Genomic DNA, 26971 nt, shown 5'->3' on the forward strand with positions numbered 1-26971 from the left:
CAAATGTTGACAAAGCTGTGCCATTATCATAAATACTTGTTTTTCATAAGCTGCCTTCTTTTATAGCATTACTTCACATATCTTTTATAGGTCATAAACATTCTTTATTAAACCTGATGCCCACATGCATGCGTGCACTTTTATGATTTTATTTAAAGTTTATTTCAAAAAGTTATGTTGGTGTCAGTGTTGTCTAGCATAGTTAATGGCAGCCTTTTCTTAATACAAGTTCTTCAAATTAAATGCTTGGAGGGTATAGAACCTTTTAGAGTAATGCTCTCTTAAAAACAATATTCTTTTCCAGAAAGCTAATTTTTGAGATACTAACCCATACCCTGTGATGTATACATTTGTGACTTAAGGAATACTTTGTGATTTGATATGGTCTTCTTTGCTTCCATAACTTTTATTGGCCACCATTACGCAAGTAGTTTTTAATTATGAAGCTGTGTTCTGTGATTGGTTTTTTTTTCACAGATCTTATGCCTTCAGTATGAAGAATGGATTTGCATGTGAGATGTAGTAAAGGGGGCTCTTCTCTGCAGGATCACTGCCTCATTAACTGAGAAAGTTTTGTTGAGTGAGGCCAGATATTGCAGAGCTGGCGAGCATGATCTCTGCACTAAGAGAATTGAATATGCCCATGCAGAACAAATTTTGTGGCTGCATAATTTTCTTTTTTGTATAAATGTGACTTTATTATGTTACCAAGATATGGTCTTTATTTTTTGATCGTCTCTTTATGCATATGATCTAATAGCCTTTCTGTTCATTGGGGGGCTGAATTGTTGGTGGTCTTTGGATGCACCACACAAATAAGAAAATGCAGTATTTGTTATAGATTTGATTCATTCTGCTTAAATATGGCTTGCATCTCACAGTAGTAAGAAAATTTAATGTGAAATTACTCAGTCTCCCTCTGTTCTTCCTGAATAAAACCATGGATTCTGTTGGGAAAAAATGTATGACTGTGTATGTAGAAACACTGTTACCTGGTGGAACTAGAACTCATCTAAGTAGTTTTAGCTTAACACTTGCTAATTCTTGAATCTTTAGTGTCATTGTGTTAATATAATTTCAAAAGGAATGCTTTTAGATAAGAATTTATATGCAGGCAGTGTTCCTTGTGTGATGCCAAACATCACCTCCATCTGCACTTGTCTGTGACTTTGTGCTTTTGATAGCACAGCAGAGGATTCTGATGCTGAGAATTTCCAGGACATGCAGGGGTGTCTGTGCGGCCTGCAGTGTGGCCTGTCCTTGGCTGGATCTTCCCTTGCACCCTGTAAAGGTATCTGTCAGGTCTGCATAAGGTCATGTCAGATGGTCACTTCAAGTTCATGCTGCAGGAAGAGAATAATTTTCAGTAGTGCATATGGTTTGGGTGAGAGATGGGGAAACGGACTCAAACATCCCTATTGTGAGTGTTCCTCATCACTAGCTCCTAGCTTGAAAGATCCAAGAATCCCTCCAGCCTTTTCCAATAAAAAAAAAAAAAAGCCATAACACTGCAAGGAAGAAGAGTAACAAGAGGAAAACGGACTCAAACATCCCTATTGTGAGTGTTCCTCATCACTAGCTCCTAGCTTGAAAGGTCCAAGAATCCCTCCAGCCTTTTCCAATTAAAAAAAAAAATAAATAAAAGCCATAACACTGCAAGGAAGAAGAGTAACAAGAGGAAAAAGAAAAGTAAATGCATTCATGCTCCTACCAAGAGACAGACATGAGCTTGCACCCACCTAACAGTCACCCCATGGTGCAAGGGAACATGCAAGTAAGCAAGCACAGGCTTGTTTTTTTTTCTTTTTGTTATTACAAAAGTTGAGATGACTAATCCATTATGAGGGAAGAGGAATGGTGGGAAAGAAGACTAAATAAAGTACCTGTAGTTAAACTGCCCGTTGAGGTAATATAATTTCAGATGATGTGGCGGTAAGCCTGGCACAAAGGAGCACTTTGATAAATGTGACTCTTGGACACTGGTGCAGGCTGGGGCTCTTCCAGCTCCCTGGAGGCTTCAGGATCAGGCTGTTCCCTTATGTCATGTTTTTAGCTGCATGCTCCTAGGCATGAGTCCTGGGTTTAGGATGTTTTTGCAGAAAGCAGCACGAGGGTTGGGACTGAGTGACACTTAGCAGCAGCGTTTACAGCCAAGAGTGATTCCTTTCAGGAGAGAATTGCCCAATTCACAGCAAGTGATAGCTGAACAGAGAATTTAAGTGCAACCTCCTAAATTCTGGTAAGTTGTTGTCCCTATCAAAGGGAAGTTTGCTCATTTCAGGAACAAGCCAGTCTGTCTTGAAGACTGTAGTGATGCTCTCATACTGCAGAGACCCTGCTTTATGGAGAAAATTGTTACCTTTTCTGAAACAATTTCCCTGCTGGAAGTAGAGAATGGATAACAGAGGACAAGTCTATATGTGACACAGAGCAGACAGACAAAACTGCAGCCTCTTGTTCTTCTCATTCTCTCATCTCTCTGCCTGAATAGAATTGATTGGCTAGGACATGCTGTAATTTATTTTTACAATGAATAATGTTCCAGTTTATCCTCAGGGACAGTTAGGTGAGTAATGTCACACTGATCTTGACACCCTGATGTTGTAAAATGCAGATGAAGTTGGCTGTTTCAAATAGAGAAGATACTCAATGTGGTTTTATTTCTAGTAAAAGTGAGCTAATAAGAAAAAGTGTGTGAGCTTTTTGCCCATGCTCTCCATATGTAAAAGTGTTCAGCTACTTCTGGGATTTGAGTTGATTTACAGGTACAGTAGATAGGTGTTATTAGCTTCAATGCTAGCTCTGTACCTTTTAGCAGCTCACAGGGACTGAGTTTTGGGCATCAGTCCATGTTTTAACATGTTATTCTAAAGAGGTGTGATTGACACTGTTCAAATAGACTCATGCCATTAAGCTGCTGTTCCAAAGGTTTTGAAATTTTTTGCACTTAACTTAAAAAGTAAAATCAGATTCCCTGTGCACTGGGTGTGTATTTGTTTGCAGAGAATGATAGCCAATTCTAGAATATAGTGGAATGATTTGAAACATTGACAGTATGGTAAGAGAAAACAGGACCGGAAAAAGGTATTTATTGCAGGATAGCAAGGTAGCAAGAACCACCTTGAACCTTTAAAAAAAATATTGTTCGTCATTCTGGTCTGCTAGAGCTGCTGCTGGTCTTTATATGCTTGGTGTTTTGACTGCATTAAAGGTAAGAGAGCCTGAGTCACTGAAGAATTCAGGCATGGACAAATGTGAATTTCCCCTGAGTAAACCACCTGTGAGCAAGGAGCTGGAATTGCTCAGCAGCTGTGGGGGAAGCTGTGTGGGTGCCTTATTTCTGTCATGGCATACAGGCCACCTCCTAGCATGTCACTGTTAGTTTGTCTCAGTGTCTATTAATAACTGATTTTCTTTTCAGCAATGGCATCACATGAAAGCTGCAGGAAATGAACTGCAGCTGAGCTTTGGACCAGGCCCTCAGCAAAGACAGAACATGTACATATACTATCCCTTTATCTGTTTGAGAAGGTTGAAGATTTCTGCCATCTTAAGGCATATGACCACCTGTGCAAAGAGAGTAATAAAAAGCGCCTGTGAAAAAATTGTTTTAAGACATTTTTAGGTAGCTTTATTGCAAGTCACGTGCTTCCTCTGAGCAGAAAGAATGGTAAGACACTTGCAATTCTTGAGTCAAAACATTCCTAATTAAAAGCTAGTGGATTCCTTGAACTTTGTTGGACCTGCAACAAAGATGGGAATTTTGTATATGAGAAGATCTAAAATCTCCAGGGTTTTATCAGTTATTTTGGAGAAACACAAGAGCAGAGTTGCTGGTGTTTTACCCTGTCCCTCACGTCACTGAGACAAGACTGGGAAAGAGTGTTCAGTTCAGGTGAATCTCTTCTGAGCTGCTGGTCATTAACAGCCTTTTTTGTGTTTGGGCAGTAGCAGGTGCCTGCCTGTCACTGAGCCTGTTGCCCACAGGAGAGTGGATGGAGGCTGTTTGCCTTCTGCTTCTGGGAAATGGAGAAAGTAGGAATGACTGTGGGCTGATGCAGTTAGGGAGGGTTGTGTTTCAGAGGCACACCTTTCCGTGGGCATGCTGTGTGAAGTGGGTTCTGGGCAGTGTCCTCTGGGCAGCTTCTCTGACAGATCACACAGCACTCGAGGGTGGTCGCACCCCTGGGCTGGGTTTGCCTGGGAGACCCTGCATGGTGCTGCTGTGGGATGGGCCAAGCTGCAGGGCATGAAGGGTCTCATGTGTGTGGTGTTTATTGATTTCTGAGCCCTTCTCAGCTCCACAGAGTGATGCTGTGTGGGTAATGGAGAGTCTGACACATTACTGAAAGCATTCCATTTCCACAACAGTGAGACTTGTTTTCATGTTTGAGAGTAACTGGGTGCCTGCAGTGCATCAGCCCTGTGTTATTTTCATGTCCTGCGTTCTGCACTCTCTCAGCTCTTTCATGAGCATTGTCCCATGTATCAACTAGCATCTCAATGGTGCCTCAAAGTGGAAATTTTTATAACATTATAAGCACTCTCTAAAACATTAAAGCAAACATTTAAACTTTCTTTTTTGTAACATTTTTCTATCTCATAAGCATTTTGGTTAATAAATTATTCCATAAACCAGGTATTTAGGCTCTCACGTTGTGATGTGCAGTCTCATCTATTTGGAATTTGTTTGATTTATTCTTTTATGTTTTAAGGCTTTTCCTGGGTACAGATAGCCCAGGTGATCTTCAGTTTCCTCTGAGTCCTGCACTGGTCACCCCTGTTTTGGCAAACTGTGTGTCTATGACAACCTGACACAGCTGGCATGTGACTACCTAGAAGTCTGTAAGCGCCATTCCCTTTGAGTATTTGTGACCCGTAAGATGTGGCAGGAATGTTTCTATCCAGTGTAATAGCATTACATTATTTTTTCTTCATATCTAAATGAATTGCCTTGTCTTTCTGTCTGATAGCAAATTCCATGTTTCATTTACAGTAAACCTTTCAATTCTCTAATATATGCCAGTCTTCAGGATACTCTAGGTTTTCTTCTTCATTATTTAAAAAGTGTTATCAATAAAAAGAAAATTAAAGTGTGTCATGATGATTGGGAGAGAAAATAAATATATTGAAGCTAAGCAATCATTCCAATTAGACCTTGCCACTAAGAAATACTGACAGAGCGCAGGAATTCACAAAGAGTTTTAGAAAATGTGAAATAATGTTTGGGTTTTTTTTGCTTGCTTGTTTTTTAATTAATGCTCCTTTAGCGGGGTGGGTTTTTTTTCCCTTGTGGGTTTGTTTTTTTTTCCCCAGGAATATAGTAACATTTCTTGTTTTCTGGGATTATTCCTCATAATAACTTTGTCTTGTAATTCTTGCTTATAGCTCATTTAATGGTAGTCAGACAATATTTCCTGGTCCTGGGACCCTCTGGACTTCCTGGTTTTCACATTCATTGGCTCCAAATATACAATATTTACTGATTCCTAGAGCTGCTTTTGCACAGGTGTTTTGAATGGCTTACTTCAAGTTGCTAACCACTAATTGTAAGGGGGTGGGTGAGAGGGGGGAATGATGTGTGAGACCCTTAATATATTCATAGAATGTATTAGAATGGTTGGGTTGGGAGGGACCTGAAAGATCATCTAGTTCCAACCACCATGCCTTGGACTGGGATATCTTCCACTAGGCCAGGCTGCTCAAAGTCCCATCCAGCCTGGTCTTGAACTCTTCCAGGGATGTGGCATCTTCAGCCTCTCAACATAACCTGTTGCAGTGACTCACCACCTTTACAGTAAAGAATTTCTTTTTAATATCTAGTCTAAATTTACTCTTGAGCTTTCTTGTAGTCCCCTTCAGGAGCTGGAAGGCTGCTTTAGGGTTTCCCTTGAGCCTTTTCTTCTCCAGGCTGAAGCAAAAAAGCCATTGAGTACCTCACAGCCCTCTGCCTGTCCTTTGCAGCTACGTCTCCCCTATCCTTCCTGAGAGGACCCATTTTTTCCCTAGTCTGTTATTCCTGATACTCCTAAAGAAGCATTTTTATTACCCTGGAGCCACATCATAGCAATACACTGACCTAAAGAAGTTGTCACTGGCAGTAGATAATGAGAGCAGGTGCAGTTAGTGGCTGTGAATGTGTGTGTTTCAGATGCTGTGCCTAATCTCTCCTTCTGTTTTCACAAGAACAGTTACCCTTAATAGTAAGAAAAAACCTCCACAAGCATAGCTTAATTTTTATATCATCTTTATATTACCTCTTACTGGTATATTCAGTATAGCAATTACAAAACCAAATAGACTGTGCCTACCACAACCATTATCAGCTACCATTTAGAATATTCATTAAAAATGGCTTATTAGAATATTAATGTCTATATTTTTAAAACATTTATTACATATGGTACCTGCTAGTTTTCTGCTGCTGACAATTATCAAACAGATTACCAGTTGTCAGCTAACATGCAAATAACCTACTGGGTTGTTAGAATTTCAAATAAGTTTTAAAATTTTCCCATTGCACAGAAATGCCAAATTCTAATGATTCTAGTTTGCAGTATGAGGGAGCTGACAAAAGAATGAGGTTGCAGCAGGCAAGGCTGCGTTTGAGCAAAAGCTGTAATTGGAATTATTACATCAAATGTAGAACTGAATCCTCCCAGCTCATCTTCTTATACCCCAGAATATTTTAAGTGCATTTTTCCAAACATTTTCCGGGTAGAGGCTAACCCTGGCTGAGGGATTGACCCAGCATTGCTTTTTGAGGGGTAGCTTTGTTATACAAAATAGGTCTGTTTACTGGGTCAAAAATGTGATTAGTGAGAAACTTTATTTGCAAAACAGCACATACAAGAATGCTTCCAGTTGCTTGTGTGTACAGCTGTCTAAGTTGTTAGATTTCCCCAGTACTCCAGACACTAGAGGGGAGTTTATTTTTGTACACTATGACTGAGTGCTGCTTTCCCTTTGCACTTTTTCTTTTGGTACTTCCGTCTAACATAATTTTATTGGGAGCCATTTTTATGTACCTGCTTTTACAAGATCAAGCAGCTTACTGCTTGAGAAAGGTGTTTAATTTATTGCTAATTTTGTTATTCAAAGAAATATAGACAGAGGGAACAGAAAGAGTACATAGGTAGTTTAGGAAAAGATTTATGGCTACATTTTATAGCCCAGATGTTTGTATAAGCATTTACATTTTGGGAAGTTTGTGTTAGCATACCTGATCTGAGGTTTCTCTGGTTCTGCATGCTTTCAGAAAAGAAAAAGCACATTTAATCTTTGTGAACCTTCTTTTCCATGTAGAATCTGTAGCTGAAGCTTAACACTCCTAGAATTTGTATGTTTCAAAATCTGATATTTTAGTGAGCTGGAATTTATGCATGTTGCAAAATCCACACAAAGATGGCAGCAATCATTTCAGTCTCTTGTTATTGTGGAATGGTCAGCAACTGTCCTGGAACATGTCCTGGTGCTATCTGATGCCTTGGCAGCTGCTCTGGGGCCCTGAGGACAAGCAGCTGAGTGTCGGGGGCCGTAGGGAGCGGGTGCAGCACTTCCCCTGCCATGCTGCAGCTTCCCCCTCCAGCCAGGAGAGCGGTGCCTGAGGAAGGAGGGTTGCACGGAGATGCTCTGTGAGCCTTGCCCCTCGGCTGAGTCGGCTCTCTTCCCACTGACCCTGTGGCTCACTTTGCTCCTGGCAGTGCTGCATGGGCAGGTGTACCGCTTCTGCACCTCAGAGGGGACCTGGCTGCTGAAGGAGAATTCAACCCTGCCCTGGAGGAACCTGTCTGAGTGTGAGCCCTCTGACCAGGTAAGAGTTTTTACCATTTTCCACCTCTCTTGCTGCTGTTGTTTAGGACAAAGCAGAAGAGAGGAAAAAAATAGTTGTTGATGCCCACGCGTTTTTCTCCTGTCAGAGTAATCTTGACTGACTCACCCCAGTGAGCCTAATGCTGAGGGACATCAGGTCTCTCCCCTTCAGCAAAGGGAACATGAAGGGTAGATGAGAGCACTTTTAAATGTGCGTGAGAGCCGAGAGGAGTGACTCAGGTCATCCCAGCTGTGGTGCAAGTTGAGCAAGGAGCTCAACTGCAGGAGTGACCTACTGTTATTCCTTTGCCTTTTTTCCATTGTCACGTCATTGCAATAGTGACCATTTGTTCTGTCTGTCTTGTTAGCAGCTATTAAGGTGATTAAGATGAACTGAATTGAAGGATATTTGCTTTTTCACCTTTGGGCATGGGGCAATACCTGCCTTTTTTTTGTTTAAGGTTTTTTGTCTTTATACCTTCATTTTCTGTGGGCGATGGAATTAGGCTTGTCAGTGTTATTTTCTTGCCCTCGTGCTTTTTACTCTGCAGGGAGCTGAGATGCCTGGCACTAAATGAAGGAGAGCACAGGGATTTTCAGAGGATTTTTGACAGCCATTGGCGTCAGCCAGTGCGCTGTGTGCGTTCCCATGACACGTGATACCACTACTACTGTGAACCTCCCAGGGCGATGCTTTTCCTCACAGAAATTGAGTGCACTCTCTCCATCCCGGACTACTGGCAGCCAGTGCATTACCTAGTCCAAACAGTTCAACTTTATGAAAGTCCCAAGAGCTGCAGGATCTATGCCCTCTATGGCTTCCATTGCTCAGTGCCTCATTCTTCAAAAGGAATAAATAGCTACAGACTAGGAGGAGATGGGAAAAGAGAGAGTTTCCGTTCTCCAAATATGTGAATTTTAACCTTTTCGTTTGACTTGCAGCGTTACTCCTTGTTCCTTTTGTGTTCTGTGCTATACCAGCAGAACACACTGTTTTAATGCTATGTATAAGCCTGGTTGTTTGACTTTTCCTTGTTGGCCATTGTGATTTCTTCCAGAGCTGTGTTGGGACATGCCAATGAGTGAGATACCTAATGGTAACACTTGTTCGTTTGGCACCTGCCACCAGTTTGTCATGAACTGATCTGGATTTTCTGAAACCCTTTGTAGGTGGTGTCACTCCCCGAAATGTGAACAGCCGTGTTTGGTTTTCCAGCTAATGTATATAGAGACCCATAGTAACTGTGGTTTATGCATCTGGCATGTGGGAACAAGAAGTTGTTTCTATGAGTTTGTCATGTGTTATATTACAAATGTAACTAAAACAAATTCCAAAGTGTTAGTGAATCTTTATAAATTTAGGTGTGTGATGTCATTTTCATCTGTGTACGTGTTTTACATTGTTGGGTTCAGTTGTATGCTTAAGCTTTGATACTGAAGAGATTTTCCTTTTCATAAGGCAGCTTTCATGCATTCCCTTTAAAGCATTAAGCTAGCAAATCTTAGGTACAGCCTTAAATCCTCCTAGCTGTGCAAAATGCATCTGAATAACTACCTAATTTATGAAGTACAAGGAATGTATTCCTTTGTACAGCACAGGTCTCAGGAGTCAATTGCAGAGTTAGCAGCTTGAAGAAGGGAAATAAAATTCCTGAGTCTATTTAGACAAAGATAAGTGCTTAGAGATGAACTAGGACAGTGAATATGAATGTGCCTCGGAGGCTGGGCAATAAGACTGTGTTAAAATGCAGAGCTGCCTGTACCTTTTCAAGTAATTCTCTTCTCTATAAGGATTTTGGCCAGAATTTCCAAGCAAGGGTCTCAATAATCATGTTTTCATTGACTCTGAAGAGAGCCCCCACTGCTCTGGTCTGCAGCAGGTTGCTCCCTCTCAAACTCTGTGGTAACACCCAGGTCATGAGGTGCTGTTGGGCTGTGGTTTATCACTGGGAGGTTGCATAATTGAGGCAGAACACAGATTAATCAGAGGCAGAAAAGGGTTTAGCTGTGTGAATGCAAGGCATGCTTTGCCTCCAAGTAATCAAATAGGACGTGGCTTGTTGCACTACGCTTGTTGAAGCGTAGATGAGGATCCCCTCAGTATCACAGTAAGGATACTTGCTTGAAGTGCTCAAGTCTGAAAAGGTTGGATCTTCCATTTTTACTACAGGTCTGAGTTGTGTCTCTGCTTCCTGCTATCAGTTTTAAGACTTGCTTGTGTGGTAATTCATGTCTCTCCAACTTTATTATGAAATAATATCACATTATCTATTTTTCTAGCCAGGCTGCAAAACCCAACTATTTCAGCAAATACCTGGGAGCAGCTGAGGAATTAAGATTAAATTTTTATTTCTTTAGAGCATATGGAAAGTGGAAGACTGATTTGACATGTGCATTTAAACTTGAAAGTAGGGGAATGATTTTTGGTTATCATTAAGAAAGCTAGAAAGTAGCTGGGAGAAAAGAACTGAAGGCCATGAGCTCTCTCTTTTCCCCCTCCACTTTTTTGTTTTTCTTTTCTTCTTTATATGCTCTCAGGATGCACCAGAAGAACAGCTCCTGAATTTGTCCATCATATACACCATTGGATATGCTCTTTCCTTCTCTGCCCTTGTAATAGCAACTGCCATTCTTCTTGGATTCAGGTAACTGGTGAAGCTTTGAAGAGAGTAGACTAAAGGTTTTATGCTTTTCTATATGACAGTATCAGACTTTGACAGAAACATTTGATTTTTTTTTTCCCCTCCTTCCATCACCTCATTATTTCTCTATCTTTTCTCACTGCTGTGTTCCTTCCTAAAATAATTCCTTCTCAAAATGCAAGTAAAATTGCCAAATTTTTGCAGTTATCCATATGAACATGTAGAAGAGGTACTTTTTATCAATTGGAATAATTGTGTTAGGCAAGCTTTTATTTAAATGAAATTTCCATTGGAAGAGGTGGTAAAAGAGAGATGCAAACATTCCTTCATGGTCTCACCTTGCAGATGAGGCACGAGTATGAGATGGGCAAGGACATTCAGGAGAAAAATTTTCAACTTGCTTTGCTTGCAGTTACCCAGAGCATAAATTTCAGTCTGTCCTATATCCCAGCCTTCACATGCAAGATGTGCAGAAATGGATTTTTGACAAAACTAATAATTTTGGAGAACTTTCAGAAATTCTTATTTCTTTCACAATATGGAAGAGAGTCTAATTTGAAGCTTGAAAAGTTTGTGCAATAAATTGCTGACAGCTGGCCATAGTGACCTACTGAGTTCATTCAGGTTTGCACCTACAAATACAACAGGGCTTAATGAAAGTTTAGGCACTCTTGGTTGCCCATGCCAAAGATACACTATGTGTGTTTGGTTAAAAAATAAATAAAGGACAAAAACCCCCACCAAATCAAAACACAAGTTTGGATTCTAACAGGGATTTTTTTTTTCTGCCTCTGTAAATGCAGATGTTTTGATTCCAGCCAGACTTTCCTTCAGTTTGGGGGTGCTGAGCACAGGAAACTGATGGAAAGCACAAAGATAAGATCCTGTTCTGTTGTGGGGAGGAAGTCCCTCTGCCATGAAGCTGATCCCTACAGCCAGGTCCCATCCCTCTTATGTCCTGATGAGACTGCCTCCTAAAAAAGTATAGTGTTCCATGTCCTGGTACTCTTATTTGAAGTCAAGTCAGGAACCTTCAGTGATCCCTCTGATCCTTGAGAAACTTCCTTCCCTGACTGAAGAATTGCCAGTTATTGGTCATTTCCTCTGGTGCCTGCACTACACTTCTAGCAAGGCAGTCCCTTTCCTTTCTTCCCTTATGTATTTTAAAAGGTCAGTCATGTATTTTAACTCCTGATTTCCAAAACTAAAGTGATGCAATCCTTCTCACATTTTACCATACTTTTTTAGCACTATATTATCCCTTGTCCTTCCAGTGGAGAAGCATAGGTGGACAATATCAAGAAGTTCTAAAATGACTGCAGAAATTCAGACTTGCTCACCCTCTGTGAATGCCATGTGATAATTATAATTTGTATGTGTTGTACCTGTGCAACTTTGGGACCTTTCTGAGGAAGCACCAGATGGTCTTGAAGTCTCCAAATGTCTCCCAGGATAACTGTTTTCTCCTCATTTCACCTATCAATGACACTTCTTGAGTAATCTTAGCAGCCCAAATGTAAAGGTCACAGAGCACAACCATGTGCTTTTTGAAGGAAGGAAGAAAGAATGTTTTCTGGCAGGGAACAAAGAGCAAGTTTATCACCAAGGTCTGGTAGGAGAGAGGGAATTTTGGTGTCCTGACTTTGGTGGGGTGATGCTTTAGCATTTTTTTCTTCAACTCTGAAGCAGGGACTGGAGAACTATACACTAGTGTGTGCTTCTCATTTTGAAAGTGAGGTTCTAGGGACATCAGAGATACCTAGAGTCTTGTTAAAACTATGCAATCAATCCATTTTGTGTTCTCCTGTCTCAGTTGTTTACCAGGAGACAACTTGGTCCTGGATCTCATGAAATATGAGAACTACCCTATGTGAATTGCAGTTTCTGGATTCTGACTGGAATCTCTGCTTGTTTCCCCAGAGCTGCCCAGCCTCAACAAATGGGGATCAAAATCTAATTTAATGACATGCAAATACTGATGGGCCTCTTAGAGTTCTTAGACTACAGAATGACCTTTATATTTGTCTTTAAAAGTGATACAGCAGAGGAAGCTGTATCTCTCTAGAGTCCTATTTTGGATGCTCCAGAAAAAATGGAAGGAAAGTCTGCAATTTCAGTGGTGGAAGCTGAATTAGGCCCGTAACTTCATGACTGAAACAATTTGAATAACTTGCATTGCCTGTAGCAAAAATACTCAGTAACTACTTGCAACCTATTTGCTTCAATTGCCTAATTTACATAACTTTTTCAATCAGATTGAAATGTGTAGCAGTTCTGAAGGGTAGCAACAAATTAATTTTGTGTTTAAGGAACATAAATATTAATAATAGGTAAGTTTTGAAATAAACTGTGACTTAAAAGTGATACAAAAATTCTACCTGACCTATGACAAACAAGTTGTTCTTCAGCGCAAACCTCTAACTTGCAGACCAAGTAAGTTTTTGTACCAAAAATTATAGAGCTGTAAAAACTTATACGAAGTATAAGTTCATGGAAAGTTTTGCTGGAATAATTGCTGATTACCATATGTTACATCTGTCTTTTACCATCTTAAAAATCATACCTAATATAACGTCCTTTTTGGTGAAGTGTGTATCCTTGCAGAGCTGGGAGACAAATGTGAATAAGGCTGCTAAAATATTGGCAGGGCTCTGCAATTGGATGCCATTTATATGACTGCAGTTTCTTTTGCTATCCCTTAACATGCCTTTTTTTTTTGACAAGTAGCAATTTTATTGTCTTTACAGCAGGCTGCTGAAATTCAAGAGGATTTTTCCTTTGTTTTTTTGTTTTCAATTCTGAATGCAGAGGTGAAAAATCTGTTCCTTTTACTTCTACAGAAAGTATTTGCAGTTCTCCCAGAAGGCAATTTGAATATAGATTTTTCTCTTGTTGTCAAAGGGTGATTTGCAGGTGGATGTTTTTTCATTGTGGGCTTGAGCACAGCCCGAAGCTGCTCTGCACACCAGTCCTGAGCTTTGCCAAGGTAAACTTGTGCAGTGACATTGGGGTCAATTCAAAGCAATTAGCTTCAGCATTATGTGGAACTTGACTTTTTCAGTCCTTTCAGATAAGGCTTCTGAAAATTACTTTATTTTTACATTTTTTAAGCTTTTGAAATATTTTTTTTTCTTAACACACCTATCTTCTTCCTTTCCCCAAACACTAAGGGCTGAAGTTTTGAACGTGTTTCCCTTGATAGTATTTTCCTCCCAAAGACAGTTTGAAATCCCTACAGCCATTCTCAAGTTACGGGGTTTGCTCTGGTGCCTCCTGATTTCTTACAGGGCTCGTTGTTCCTTTTCTCCGTCCTGTGTCTGATGTTGCATCTTTTATGTAGGTAGTGGATCGTGACTATATTTTTCTTTTTACAGACATCTGCATTGCACGAGGAATTACATTCACCTGAACCTCTTCACCTCTTTTATCCTCCGGGCTATATCTGTTTTCATTAAAGACTCGGTGGTGAAGTGGATGTACAGCACAGCCACACAAGAGTACCAGTGGGAAGGACTTATAGCCTTCCAGGTAAGGGCAGACACTGTGGTCATTCCTAGGATATTGGAGTCATCACTGTGGTGTGTCTGCATGACAGCAGGTAATTTAATTCTTTAGTTGATGGCATTACATGTTTCTCTGCCTGTGGGGGTTTGCTCCCACGTGACAGAGGAACAAGAAGCTGATCTTTTTGCATACATATATATACATACACCAATGCCCACATCTTCTTTCTATGCTGCAGTTTTATTTCTTTCTAGCAGTGACAAGAGGGCATTTATTCTAAGCCAGCATTTTTTGTGATAGAACTGTCCATCTGGTAAAAAAGGAAGCATCTGATTGACATGCAAATTTGAAAGCATTTAGAAAAGCTTTGGAGGAATAGGCTAATTAAATACTTCTAACTGATAAGAGGATACACAACACTTTTGTAAATAATGATGAAAGTGTGCCCTTCCCCATTTGGATTTGGAATGCAAAATGTACTTGAAACCTCAAAGAAAAATAGCTTTATCTGTGTAGCTCTTGAGACTCTAAAACATTGGTATGGCATTTGCTGCTGCAGTACAGGGTTGGAGTGGTAAGGGGAAACTCTCCTGATGCATCCTTAGTGCCCATCCTTTTCTGACACTGCCTAAGGCAGAAGTGCTAAAACAACTTAGTGAATCTCATGTGATGGTTGATTTTTTTTCTCATCTGCAATTTATCAGTTACCAGAAAATAACATTGCATCTTAAATGGTTTGGAAATGTTCATATTGGATTGTCAGTCATTTCCTCTTTCCAAAAAGCATGACTGTACACACAATTTACTCAATAGTGGTTTCATCAGGTCTGATGGATATATTAATTAGATAATGGGGTTTCATACTTATCTAAAGCCCTACTGATCATCTCTGTATTTTACCAGCTATGAGAGAATTTACACTTAAATGGGGTGCACTGAACAACATTGCTATTCTGTGAAAATATCCTTTGCTTTGGCAAATAGTCAACCTTACAGCATCCACTCTTCTTATTAGAGAAATTCTCAACTGCAAAATAGAGTATTCAGGAAAGATTCACTGACTGTGGTTGATATAGTACCTTTCACTTGTTCCTTTCATCTTTATTCATGCTTTTCAAAATAAAATCCATTGCTTATTGAGGGGAAAATACAGAACAAGTACCATTTGTTTTAAGGAGTAATGTTGTTGCAAGCATCTGTCTGCTGTGCATAGTCCCTATTACTGGCTTCCGTCTATTATGCAATAAAATATGTGATCACTTTAGCAAGCTCTCTTTTTGAGGAGCAAGAGTAGTAAAGAGAACCAGTCTTTTGAGTTAGTGTCCTTTAATTCTCAGTCCCTGCTGGGTTACTTTGGGCTGTGCTTTTTTCTGTCACAGGAATCACTCAGCTGCCGTTTGGTCTTTGTGATGATGCAGTATTGTGTGGCTGCAAACTACTACTGGCTGCTGGTGGAAGGCATGTACCTGTACACACTGCTGGTACTCTCCGTCTTCTCTGAGCAGAGGATTTTCCGCCTCTATCTCTGCATTGGCTGGGGTGAGTTGATTTTTCCATTTGTCCTCCTGTGGCTGCACTGGCAGAGGGTGTAACAGGAGAACTTGTGTGTCCCTCCTGATGCTGCCCAGTTCAAGTCCTGCACTCTGCATACCCTTTTTGTTCTTAATCCCTTACCTTGTTTGGGCTGGAGGGGTGTGGTCACAGCTCCTGGCACAGAGGTTGTGGGACATGGCAGAAACTCACCAAACCAGTGGCACACTGCTTTTCCTTCAGGACATTAGCTTCCCAGGACAGATTATGTGTGGGTGGTTCCAGCTGGATGTGGATTTTTCTGGACTGTCCTGCTTCATCTCCTGAAAGTTTCCCATTGCATTTAAAGACATGTGAACTACTTGTGGTGTAAAACAGCAAAGATGCTTTGCATCTGGGTGAGGAAAAATGGTGACAGCATGGGTGGGGGTGATGCAAAGGGGCAAGGTGGTGTCAGGTTGGCTAAGTGGGCAGAGCAGGTCGGATAGGGATTGTCTGGGGACAAAAGGGTCAGGGGTGCATGTGCTATGGGCATGTGTGTGCTTGGAGTCAAGGGTTGTGATGCCTTGAAATCAGCTGGTTGAGTAAGGGTCACCTTCTGTAGAAAGGGTAAAGCTTTGATTCTTTCACTGCATAGTTTACCTGAAAATACATTACAGTTTGGGATTAATCCTATTTTTAGAGCTATCTTGCATGTACTTTTATTGCATTCTCTCCCTCCCTCTTTCCTACCCCTCCCCTTTTGGTGGAATCACACCACTTTTGAAAAGATGAAAGTAAATCCAAGTAAATACTACAAGTGCTTTCACAGATGCTAGTTTGAACATTTCAATTGCTTTGGCTCTCCTCCTCTCTATGGATTTCAATTGTGAATATTTTAGCAAATTAGTTCACTGGAAAAATGCATATAAATGGCATGTTATTGTGAATTACCCAATTCTACAAAAACTTGATATATAAGGAGAAAGGGTTTTCTGTCATTGTTAGGAATAAATAAATGCAAATAATAGCTGCTTCCTTCAGGAGAGTTTTATTTGAAATTCTCCATCTTCCATATTCTTTCATGTCAGGCATGCAGCAAAAGCAGCACCTTTTTGTTTAACATTTGAACTATATGTTTTAATTAGACCCTAAATTTAATTAAAAAAAAGGGGGAGAGGGAACTATCCTGAAGCACTGACTGAGGTCATGAAAGGAAATGGAAAAGAAATTAGAACAAAATTATATCTAGTCAAATCCTAAGGGGACTGTGTTGACTTAAAAGAAAGGGTTAGGCTGCTTTTGGTTTGAATCACTTCTATTTAGAGTTTGTCTCCTGCAAATGCAGAAGGCAGAAACAGATGATGTTCTTTTGGTTTTGTTCTTTCTTTACAAAGGTGGTTTTGCTGTTGTATACTGAATTTCTGTGAGTTTGTGGAAATGAGCAGCAATGCAAGAACTTGGCACTATATACATGGGTTTCATCCAGGCTTTCTAGAAAAGCTCTGTCTGTGCCATTCAATCGTTATCTGTACAGTTTCTTGCTCTTCCATATGTGTCTGCATGTGCAAACCTTGCCAATGATTCCCCACCTTCAAATGCAGAAGCATCTGCTATTTCAGTGCTCCCAGATAACAGTTTCATCTCTAACCAGTGGAAAGACACCAAATTTTTTTCTGTTCTTTCTGCTTCTTCTTTGTTGATTCCCTTTTATGGGTGCTCAAGTCCCACACCGGGTGACTTTCTGCTGTATGCAACACTTAGAAGATTTTTATTTAATTTGATTTTTGAGCTGCATGATAACCTCAGTGTAATGCTGAGGCTTCAGAGAAAGAGACAGTAGGTTCCTGTTTGAACTGTTGTGCTGTTCTTTGAAATAGTTAATCAACTGTAAAAATAAAGCTGGAACAAAAAATAAATATTTATTTGATTGCCGGAGCTAATTTGATACTCTGACCCTTTGTTCCATTAATGAATTGTCCTCTTACAGGATATCTTTTTAACTTTTTCATTTCTCATAATTTGATTAATATTTATGTATGAAAATTTCATGTTTGTATTGCTCAAAAACAATCATGTCACTTCATGTTATTTCTTACAATTGTAACTGAAGATGGTGATTGCTCTCAGACATGCCAGAGTCTGCTCTCCTGGAGCCCAGGGTACTCAGCTTGATGTGCACCCTCCTCACTGCCCTAAGGTCCTTGAATTCCACCATTTCATGGTCACTGCAGCCAAGGCTGCCCTTGAGCTTCACCCCCACTAGCTCCTCCTTGTTGGTGAGAGCAAGGTCCAGCATGGCACCTCTCCTCATTGGCTCCTCTGTCACTTGGAGAAGGGATTTATCAGCATGATCCAGGAAACTCCTGGATTGCTTATGCTCTGCTGTGCTGTCCCTCCAGCAGATATGGGAGTGGTTGAAGTCCCCCAGGGTTTGTGACTGTGAGGCTGCTGCTGTCTGTCTACAGAAGGGCTTCCTGGCCAGGCAGCCTACAGCAGACTCCCCTGTAATGTTACTTGTCCCTGTCCTCCCTTGGACCTCACCCATAAGCTCCTCGCCAGCTCCTCACCCATCCCCAGGTGGAACTCCATGCACTCCAGGTGCCATTGATGTGGTGACATCCCCTCCTGCTCTCTCCTGCCTGGCCTTCCTGAAGAGCCTGTGGCATTCTGTTCCAACACTCCAGTGAGGAGCCATCCCACCATGTCTCTGTGATGCCAGTGAGATCATAGCCCTGCAGGTACTGGCACTGGCATCCTGCTGGTAGGAGTGGGATGGGTTAAAGATCCCATTCCCCAGTAACTTCAGTTTAAAGCCTCTTCCCAGGCTTGTCAAGCCCATTACTAAAGATTTTCTTTCCGTTCTCTGTCAGATTCAGCCCATAGTAGACCAGTTGTTCCAAGATATTCCAATTTTTGTTATATGATAATACCAGGTCAGTTCTAAAGTCAGTTATTAGACAGTAGTGCATTTATCAGTTCAAATGACTAATTAGTCTTTGCGGTTGAAGTATTTATAAAGCATACCAGGTCAGTTCTAAAGTCAGGTATTAGACAGTAGTGCATTTATTATCAGTTCAAATGACTAATTAGTCTTTGCGGTTGAAGTATTTATAAAGGGAAAAGTCTGTCTTGCATTGTTGTAGTTTAAAAACATAGAAAAGTCATAAAATCTTGATAGACCTATGAAAACCAATGTAGTTTCAGAAATTGGGAGTCATTTATACTAACATCATGTATATTGACAGAATTCTATAAACTTTCCCTATTACTTGTGAGGTAACTGTATTCCTAATGGCCACTTCATTGCTGAGGTTGCATGTAATACTAGGCTTTGAGATAGCAGTATTAAATTTTTCTTATTTCATTTAATTTGGAATATGTCTTGCTTATGTCTTCTATTTCTTTGTCAAAGCAGACTTCCATACATTTATGTCAACCTTAAGTTCCACATATCTTACTGCAAAAGCAATTCTATATTCCATTTTCAATGCTGACGGAGGAAAAAGAAGGCAGAAACACTTTGCAGTATCAAAACCCCAAAATTTTAATAGGCTAATGGAAGAGCAGGTAGGTGAGAGGTTTCCTTTACTCTGGGGGTCAGCATAACAGCAGCTACAACAGCTGTTGATTCACATAGTCATTTGCACTTGCAGAAAAGAAAATCTGTTGCTATGCTCTGCTGGTACCTGGTGCTTCCTTGAGAAATTCTTGCCCATCTTTCTCACCTTCTAGAGAGAAGAAAAAACATTCACAAGAAAGTGGTAAAAAAAACCCCAGCCTAACTACAGAGATCAAGATTATTACTTTTTTTGGTTTGTTTGTTTCTCAGCATGCGCAGACTGGTCTGAATCAGTGTCCAGGACACCAACCCAGTGTTCATCGGGTCTGAGCCCAAGGCAGGAGTTGCTGAGCCTGATGTTGATTTTCAGCTGTCAATACTGTACTGAGTAGTTTCTGGAGAAGAGTAGTTTATACTGTAAAGCTGCTGTATCAGCAGGTTTTAGTGGAAAAAGGGACCTGTTCACATTTAAGAGTAGAGAAGAGGGAAGAATGGGAAACAACAGAAACATCCCGCTGTGACTCTGAGCGACATCCAGACAGGAGACCATTTTCAGCACTAAAGGCCAAGAAGAAAATGTTAATAAACAGCTAAATATTCTCTGAGCTTCTGTGGTAATTTTACACCCAGTTGCACTTGCAGCAGGAAAATCACCATAAAAAATAAATAATCTGCTTCCTTCCAAGCCTTGGCAATCCAAACTTGCTCTAAGGAAGAATACTTAGAGGAATGAAGCTATTAAAAGCAGGAAGCCTGGCTGGGACATCAAAATCTACATCCCAATTGCAAAGAATATATGACTGGAGTAGAGCCAGTAAGAGACCTTCCTTCAGAAGCCCAGTATGAACTCACTGTAGCAACAGGATGCATTCATTGCACTGACAACTTTTTTTCTATTTTCAAATGAAAAGTCTGCTTCAGTTAGGGATGTAAAAATAGATTTTGTGTTCAGACTTATCTTGGTAAGAAATGCACGGAATTCCTCTTAATCCTCTTCACTCTGTTTTCTAAATTAAACTTTTTCATGTTTTTCCTTTTTTAGGAAGAAAAAAAAATTAATCTTCTCAGGTCATCGTTTCTTTTACTCTTTTTACATATAGTCATATTTGTTTATAATTTCTTTCAGTTCCTCATGGCATCATTCTTGCATTCCTTCATCAATCAGTTGATCAAATCAGAGCATCTTGGATGCTTTGTGAGAGAAAGAATAATGGACTTGTTCTGACAGCAGTAGTGTCCTTCTGGTTTATGTGCCTGATTTTCTCAGAGGTTGAACTTACCACACACAGAAACAAGGGATGTCAGGTTATGGCTAAAATACTGAAAACAGCCCTAAAATGCTATATTCAGAATATGTCCATCTTTAAGGGTTTCAGCAGGATGGCAGTGCTCTGGTCCTTCAGAGACAAATCTACTTCAGGAAGAATCTCTAATCAGCACGTGAGGATGAGGGGAGCCTCCTTGCTCCTCATATGTCTTTTCTGAAGTTGCCTCCATGTAAGGTGAGGTACAACACAAAGCTACAAATACGGTGTGTGTGTGTGTAAGAATGGAAACTTGCTTGCACGTGGAGGTAAGGGAGAGATGATGGCATGGAATAGCACCACCTGGTGACACCTTTCCTGGTAATGGGGACACAGGGGTTCCTGAACAAACCCGAGCTTTTCTGTTCTGTCACCTAAATATCTCAGACATGTTAAATGAAAACACTGATTTTTGCATGCTGCTGTCAGAACATGGAAACTTCCACTAGCAGCTGCAGGAATTTCTTTCCCTTCTATTAAGGATAGTGGAGCATTCTAAAAATGTCAACCTGTGCAGATTTTTCTCAACATTTTCTTCTCTTACCTACTCCATCCTTTTGACATTCTGAAAAATGACTGTTTTTCCAACTTTTTTTTTGTTTTCTTACTATGCAGGCACCTGTCCTGGTGTAGAATATATAAGCTAGAGTGAAACTAAGTAGGTTGTGCTGCTTATTTATGCAGTGGGATGTTGACATGATGATTTGGCAGTTGCATTACTTTCTCATCATCCATGATATATATTATTATTGCAGCCTATAATTCAGATGCCCAGTCACTTGAAGTTGAACTTTATTAGCTGAGCTGTCAGCAGGCTTATTTTCTAGTACACTTGACAGATTTCATAACCATGTAGTGTTCAAAGATTTTGGGTCAGGTATCAACCTGCAAGAATTAAGGTCGCAGAGTTTATCATGATCAGACTGTTGCAGTTTCTGGCATCTTCAGCAGTGATGCAGTATGGAAGGAAAAGTAGACATTACCATTTCCAGAATTTAGAGACTTTTCTCTGGGCAGTTAATCTCAGAAAAGATCCATCTCAGAGCTTTCTGTATGACAAAAAAGCAAAACCAGAAAGATTTCAGCCAACACCTTAAATAAATGCCTACTGAAAATGAGTGCAGCTTTTTTCTTGGGTATCTGATATATTTTGAATAGCAGCAGCAGCAGAAGGACGTGTGAGACTGAAACACGAATGCCTCAAGTGTTATGTTGGAAGCCCAGGAGTGGAATATACCACCGATGCTGTTAATGGAACGTAGTCATCTGTGGTGTTTATTCAGTGAGTTGTATTCGGTTTACTTCCACTGCCTGCTCAAACCAGACAGAATTCTCTAACCAGAATAATACATGGTTTTTTGCCAGTTAATGCAGGCTAACTAGATACCAAGACTGTTAATTATTCTTGGGAGAGTCTCAGTGATCCTTGCAAACTGCAGCTATTGCAGAGATGCTTCAGATTTGCTCTTTTGCTGTGATGGAATGACTTCTACAGGCTTGAAGTGAATTAGGGAATGTTCTTGGGACAGTCTCCTCCTTAGATCATCACTAGGGCTTTGGAAAACTGCATGTGTTCCCATCTGCTGAGATTGTGTCCCAGACAGTTTCCAGAGCAATCCATTTCTCAGGGCAAGGCCATTTGTGAATTTGGAAGGTGTCAGGTAGTATCCATACAGTAAGGTTTGAAAATCAGTGCAACTGGTAAGTCTTGGTGTCTCAGACTAAAATGTGCATTGCCAGCATGAAAAATAGTGTGGCTGATGGTGCTGCAATACCAAGACACCAGTGGTGTGCATCATGAGTGGGAGTGGGCAGAGAATGTTGAACCAGTTGCTTTATACTTGATGCCTCTTAATTTGTATAATATTTGCACGGCTGATGCAATTCTATTATATCAACCTCCCTCTATTTAGGCTCTTTTGAAATACAGTATTAATAATAGCTTCTCAATGCAAATGTCAAGTGATTTGATTAAACATGGAGAGATTTCTGATTTATCCAGAAGACTGAGATACCCATCATTATTGCTATCACTTGATGTATCAAATTATATATCTGCTGACAGAAAGCCTTTATGCGTTCAGTGTTTGAGTCTTATCCTGTAGGTTTCATATTAAGATGTCTTAATGCCCAGAAAAATCAAGAAAGGAGTCATTCAAACTATCATTTGTTTCTGTGAATCAAAGTCTCATTGGTTTGGAAGTGATGTGCAGTGAGCCTGTTTTTAATCTCTTTATACAACTATCAAGGCAGCATAGAGTTTTTGGTAACTTTGCTCCCAAAGTACTGTGTATTCTCAATATCAAGTAAATCCATGGAACACAGTAGCTATTTGCCCAGATAATCTCTACTCAATTCATTATCTTTGCTATTATTCTAATTACTGATATTTTTTTCCATGATGCTCTTTGTTCTTTCTCTTTTTGTTTCTTTAAATAACTGATTAAGGAGAATATTATTATTCTGTGTCTGTAGTATTTAGCTGTTCTGATAGCAGAGAAATTCTACAACAAAAGTGAAGGTTTTTTACTGATAATACCCAATAAATATACTGCTTGAGCTATTCAGACTGTGGGGGATGACCAATTTGTGAATGACTTCTGCTGCCATGAGCTGTGGATTTGCCCTGTGCAGAACTTACTGCTGCAGCCTGATGTTCTTAGGGTACCTGATTTCATTGGTTCCTAAGAATAAAGTAACAAAGTGTGCTAAATGTTGCTCTTTCTATACAATGCACATGTACCATCAGACACTGTGCAAGGAGGAATTAGACCATCTTGATCTATCCTGAAGCAGAAATTCGTCATCCTGCCTTCTGAGTCACAACCTGCTTTCCTTCCTTGTGTGCATTTTTATCATTCTCTGTACTGAGTATTGGTTGGTAGGTGCACTTTAAAATTATTTTTAATGACCTAGGCTCTTCATAAATAAAAGAAGTTCATTAGAGAGCCTTTGATACTGTAAAGCAGGTAATGAGTGCCAGCCTCCTTGGCTTGTCTCTGCCCTTTCCACCCCAGATGAGCTGACGGGATGTAGCCCATGCGCGGTCAGGTGAGGGCAGGGCCAGGCCTTTTCTCACTGCCGGCTTCCTCTGCTGTCTTTGCTGCAGCCACTCAAATCCATGCCAGTACCCCAGCAGAACTGGGGCTCAGCTGTGGGGAGGACACTTGCTGGGTGTGCCCACCCTCCCTCTGCCACAGGGAACATGTGGGGCTGGCCGTGCTCCAGCCTCGACACCAGCAGGCAGCCTGAACTTGGTCCTGCTTGAATACAGTGACCCACAAACAGAAATTTAAACACAAAGGTTTTGGTCAGAGCACACTGCACCCTTCTCTAGCATGACTACAACGGCTAGTAGAGCTTCCAAAAATTTTAATTCCCTTGGCCTGTTTGTGAAAATGTCCACGGAAGAAGTGGTGAATGCCTGTTATGGGGCACCTGTGTTGTTAATTTTTTGTGCTTGTTGAGAGCTAGGTGGGAGCCCAGTGTTCATGGCAATCTGTATTGGACAGGAGCTGCAACCCTGACACCAGTTAATTATGTTGCTCATCATTATGGGGGGAGGCAGAGGGAATTGTCCTCTCTGCTTTTCCCAGTCTCAATGTCAATGTCAGCCTTGTCTCCTCTCTTTTCAGGTGTGCCAATGCTGTTTGTTATCCTCTGGGGAACTGTCAAGTACCTTTATGAAGATGAGGGGTTGGTTTAGTTCTGATTTTTATGGCTATCTCATTTGTGCTTTATGTGTGCACCAGCAGGTCACTGTTTGCTTTCTGTTCAGCGTGGTTTGCTTTGGCAATGTGCTGAAACCTCGCATAATTGCTTCTGTTTTGTCTGAAGGTCTTGCATAACATTTCCGAAAGGAGAATATGTTTTTTTCTGATCAGAATTTTCTGCATGTCTGAATAAATCTATTCTTTTTCAGGTCAAGGAAAGGTATGTTTTGTTTTTCTGTACATACAGTATCAACAATAGCAGTCATCCTACCCAACCAGGACCACTCCTGATGCTGTGCCTTTGGCAGTAGCCTTTACAGTTGTTTGGAAGAAGACAGCAACCTCCCACAGTATTCTGCCTGCAATTTGTAGAGATTAGCCTATGCCTAGCAGCAGAGAAGTGATTGCCTTTTCTTGTTTAAGCTCCCATTATTTAGGTTTTCCTAAGATAAAGGCACATTCTCTGTCTGCTTACGTTAGTCTTGCTGAAGTCAACTATGTCACACTCAAGACTGCTGTAAAACACAAAATACTTTTTGTGCATTTTTACCATGATGGCTGTTCTGGAAAAAAATACCTCTGTATATGCTTTATAAATAGCTATTTTACAAATAGCACTTAGCTTGTTGGTGTTTTGTTTGTTTGTTTTAAGCAAGGAAAGTGGCTTCTTCTTTTTAGAGATAGTAGCTGCCTAGAAATGTTTGGGTAGTTTTCATTGTGAAAAGAAATCTGTGCTCTTTCATTTTTATTTTAATTTTTTTTATTTAATGGGTTTTCCTCTTACTTCACTTCCAAACTACTCAGCCAACACTTTCATAGAGGATCTTTTTCTTTTTTTTCTTTTTTTTTCTTTTAATTCTCAGATGCAAGTATTGGAGAGTTGCTGCAATGTAAAAACTCAGTTTAGTCAGAGCCACCCCAAACTCTTTTCTGGTGTTTCTGATTATTAAGAACCAGATTTTTTTTTTTTGTTTTTTTTTTTTTTTTGTTTTTTTTTTGTTTGTTTTGTTTTGTTTTTGGGTTTTGTTTGGGTTTGGGTTTTTTTGGTTGGTTGGGTTTTTTTGTTTGTTTTTTTTTTTTTTTTGTTTTTTTGTTTTGGTTTTTTTTGGTTTTGTTTGTGTGTGTGTTCCTCATTGTACTGAACCAGTTCAGTCAAATCTGCCTTTTCTGGCTTAAGCAATGCTAGGATTTTTTGACTTTCCTTTTCAATGTTGATGTGATGATATTCTGTAGCAAGATTGTGGCTGCACTGATGTACCACAAATTTTGTTGAAATTATCACAATAGGTGTGGAGACCATGCAGCCTCTGAACAGGTGATTTTCCATGGGCATATCTTCCCACTGATGTAGAAAATGTATTCAAAGTGCTCGTGCTGAGCCTCCCACATTATGTGGTGCTCAGAGCTGATTTATATTTTCTATTAAGGAAAACTGTCACTCACTGCCTTCAGCAGAGCTTAAAAGGGGCAATTTTGCACATTATTGAATTTTCTAAATCTTGTCTAAATATTTGTAAAATACAGCAATAAATAACTACGTGCAGCAGCTGCTCTGAAAGGCAAGATTTCTGTGCCTTAGGCAGGCATTTGCTGGAGTAGCCAGGGATATCTTTCATGCTGTTTGCCATAGCTCTGTCACCATGCAGTGGGCTGTAAATTTCATTTGTGATTTAACTACTTCCCTGGCTATGAAGAATAACTGGAAATAAATGTGGTCAGGGCTAGGAATCTGAGGCGGTGCTGTGAATGTAGCCATTTGAGTAAAGGACTGAAGCCTTCAAGACTTGGTTGGTTGCACACTGGCTTCTTCTTTCTTTACATGTGCAAGTATAAACTCCTATATAACACAATTGGTGTTTTTTAAAGTGAGCTATTCAAAAATATTTTGTCTAGATTACAAATACAATTAAAGGCAACCCGTTGTTCGTAGTTATTAGACTGTGCCTAAAAAGCTGATACTGACACAGTTTTGCTTCTGTCTGCAATTAAGTATGGGAGCAAAACAGTCAGCCTTCAATAATTTTTTTTTCCATTCACTTGTAACAATTCAAGGTAAAAAATCAGTGGTTTCACTTCTAGAAGGAGAATACTGGATTGGTAAGCAAAGGCAGAAACATCCCACTAGCATTTTTTTCACTGGACAAATTCTCCATTCATGGGTCTGAGGCTATTAGTTGCCAAGCATCTTCTGAGAGGTGCTGAGCAAACTGTAGGGATAGATCCCATGTGCAGTAGATATTGGTGTATTTTTCAGTGTAGCAATCACAGAAGGCACAGATGGGCAAGAAATCATGTAGAGATCTACCAGTTTTATTTTCTGGATGTTTCAATAGCCATGACACCTTAATTGACCTGTAATGGTTTTTTTATTGCACATATTTGTATAAATTTAAAGGTAGCTAAAATTGGTGTGTGCCACAGGAAGCAAATTAACTCAGAAAGGTAGCAGAGTTAATGTAAAGAATTGTTTCTCAGCCTCTGTTATTATAAACAATTTTTTTAATTACCTCTGCATCTACTGCAGCTAGTGAGAAAATTAGAACTCCACTTCCAGCTATGCCTGTTATCTCATCAGTCTTGAGGTGTTCAAATAAAATTAATTTCAAAGGCTCTATGAAGCTGGCTCCCACTCAGGTGTACCAATTAAGAAGTTCTGTAACTGAGATTCTGGCTGCACACAGTCTGCACACCTTTTGTGTCCAATACCTAAAATGCAATGGAATTGGAGGCTGTAGAGATGCTGGTGGCAATAATAGCTTTTTGTCCACATTAAACTGAAATTGAAGGAAAAACAATATCCCGAGCCCTTCTCAGACTTGCAGTCCCCACAAGAGAATGTGGAATTGCCACAGCCAAGCTGCTGTGCTTTCCTTTCTAGTAAGAGAGCACCTGTGGGTGTGTGCTTGTAGCATGGATCCCTCCCAG

The 26971-nt window shown here is 40.2% G+C and overlaps 1 protein-coding gene across 1 annotated transcript in view; it reads left to right on the forward strand.

Moving 5' to 3' along the window:
• Window positions 1-26971, forward strand: part of GLP1R (glucagon like peptide 1 receptor) — an 85761-nt gene that overhangs the window by 43518 nt on the left and 15272 nt on the right. The window contains exons 4-8 of the mRNA XM_039698002.1: window positions 7704-7813; window positions 10351-10457; window positions 13829-13982; window positions 15338-15497; window positions 23969-24029. Of these exons, the coding sequence (XP_039553936.1) occupies window positions 7704-7813; window positions 10351-10457; window positions 13829-13982; window positions 15338-15497; window positions 23969-24029 (592 nt within the window). The remainder of the gene's footprint in view (window positions 1-7703; window positions 7814-10350; window positions 10458-13828; window positions 13983-15337; window positions 15498-23968; window positions 24030-26971) is intronic.

Source organism: Passer montanus, unplaced genomic scaffold (assembly GCF_014805655.1).
Source record: "Passer montanus isolate IOZ18808 unplaced genomic scaffold, ASM1480565v1 scaffold12, whole genome shotgun sequence".
Classification (NCBI taxonomy): Eukaryota; Metazoa; Chordata; class Aves; order Passeriformes; family Passeridae; genus Passer; species Passer montanus.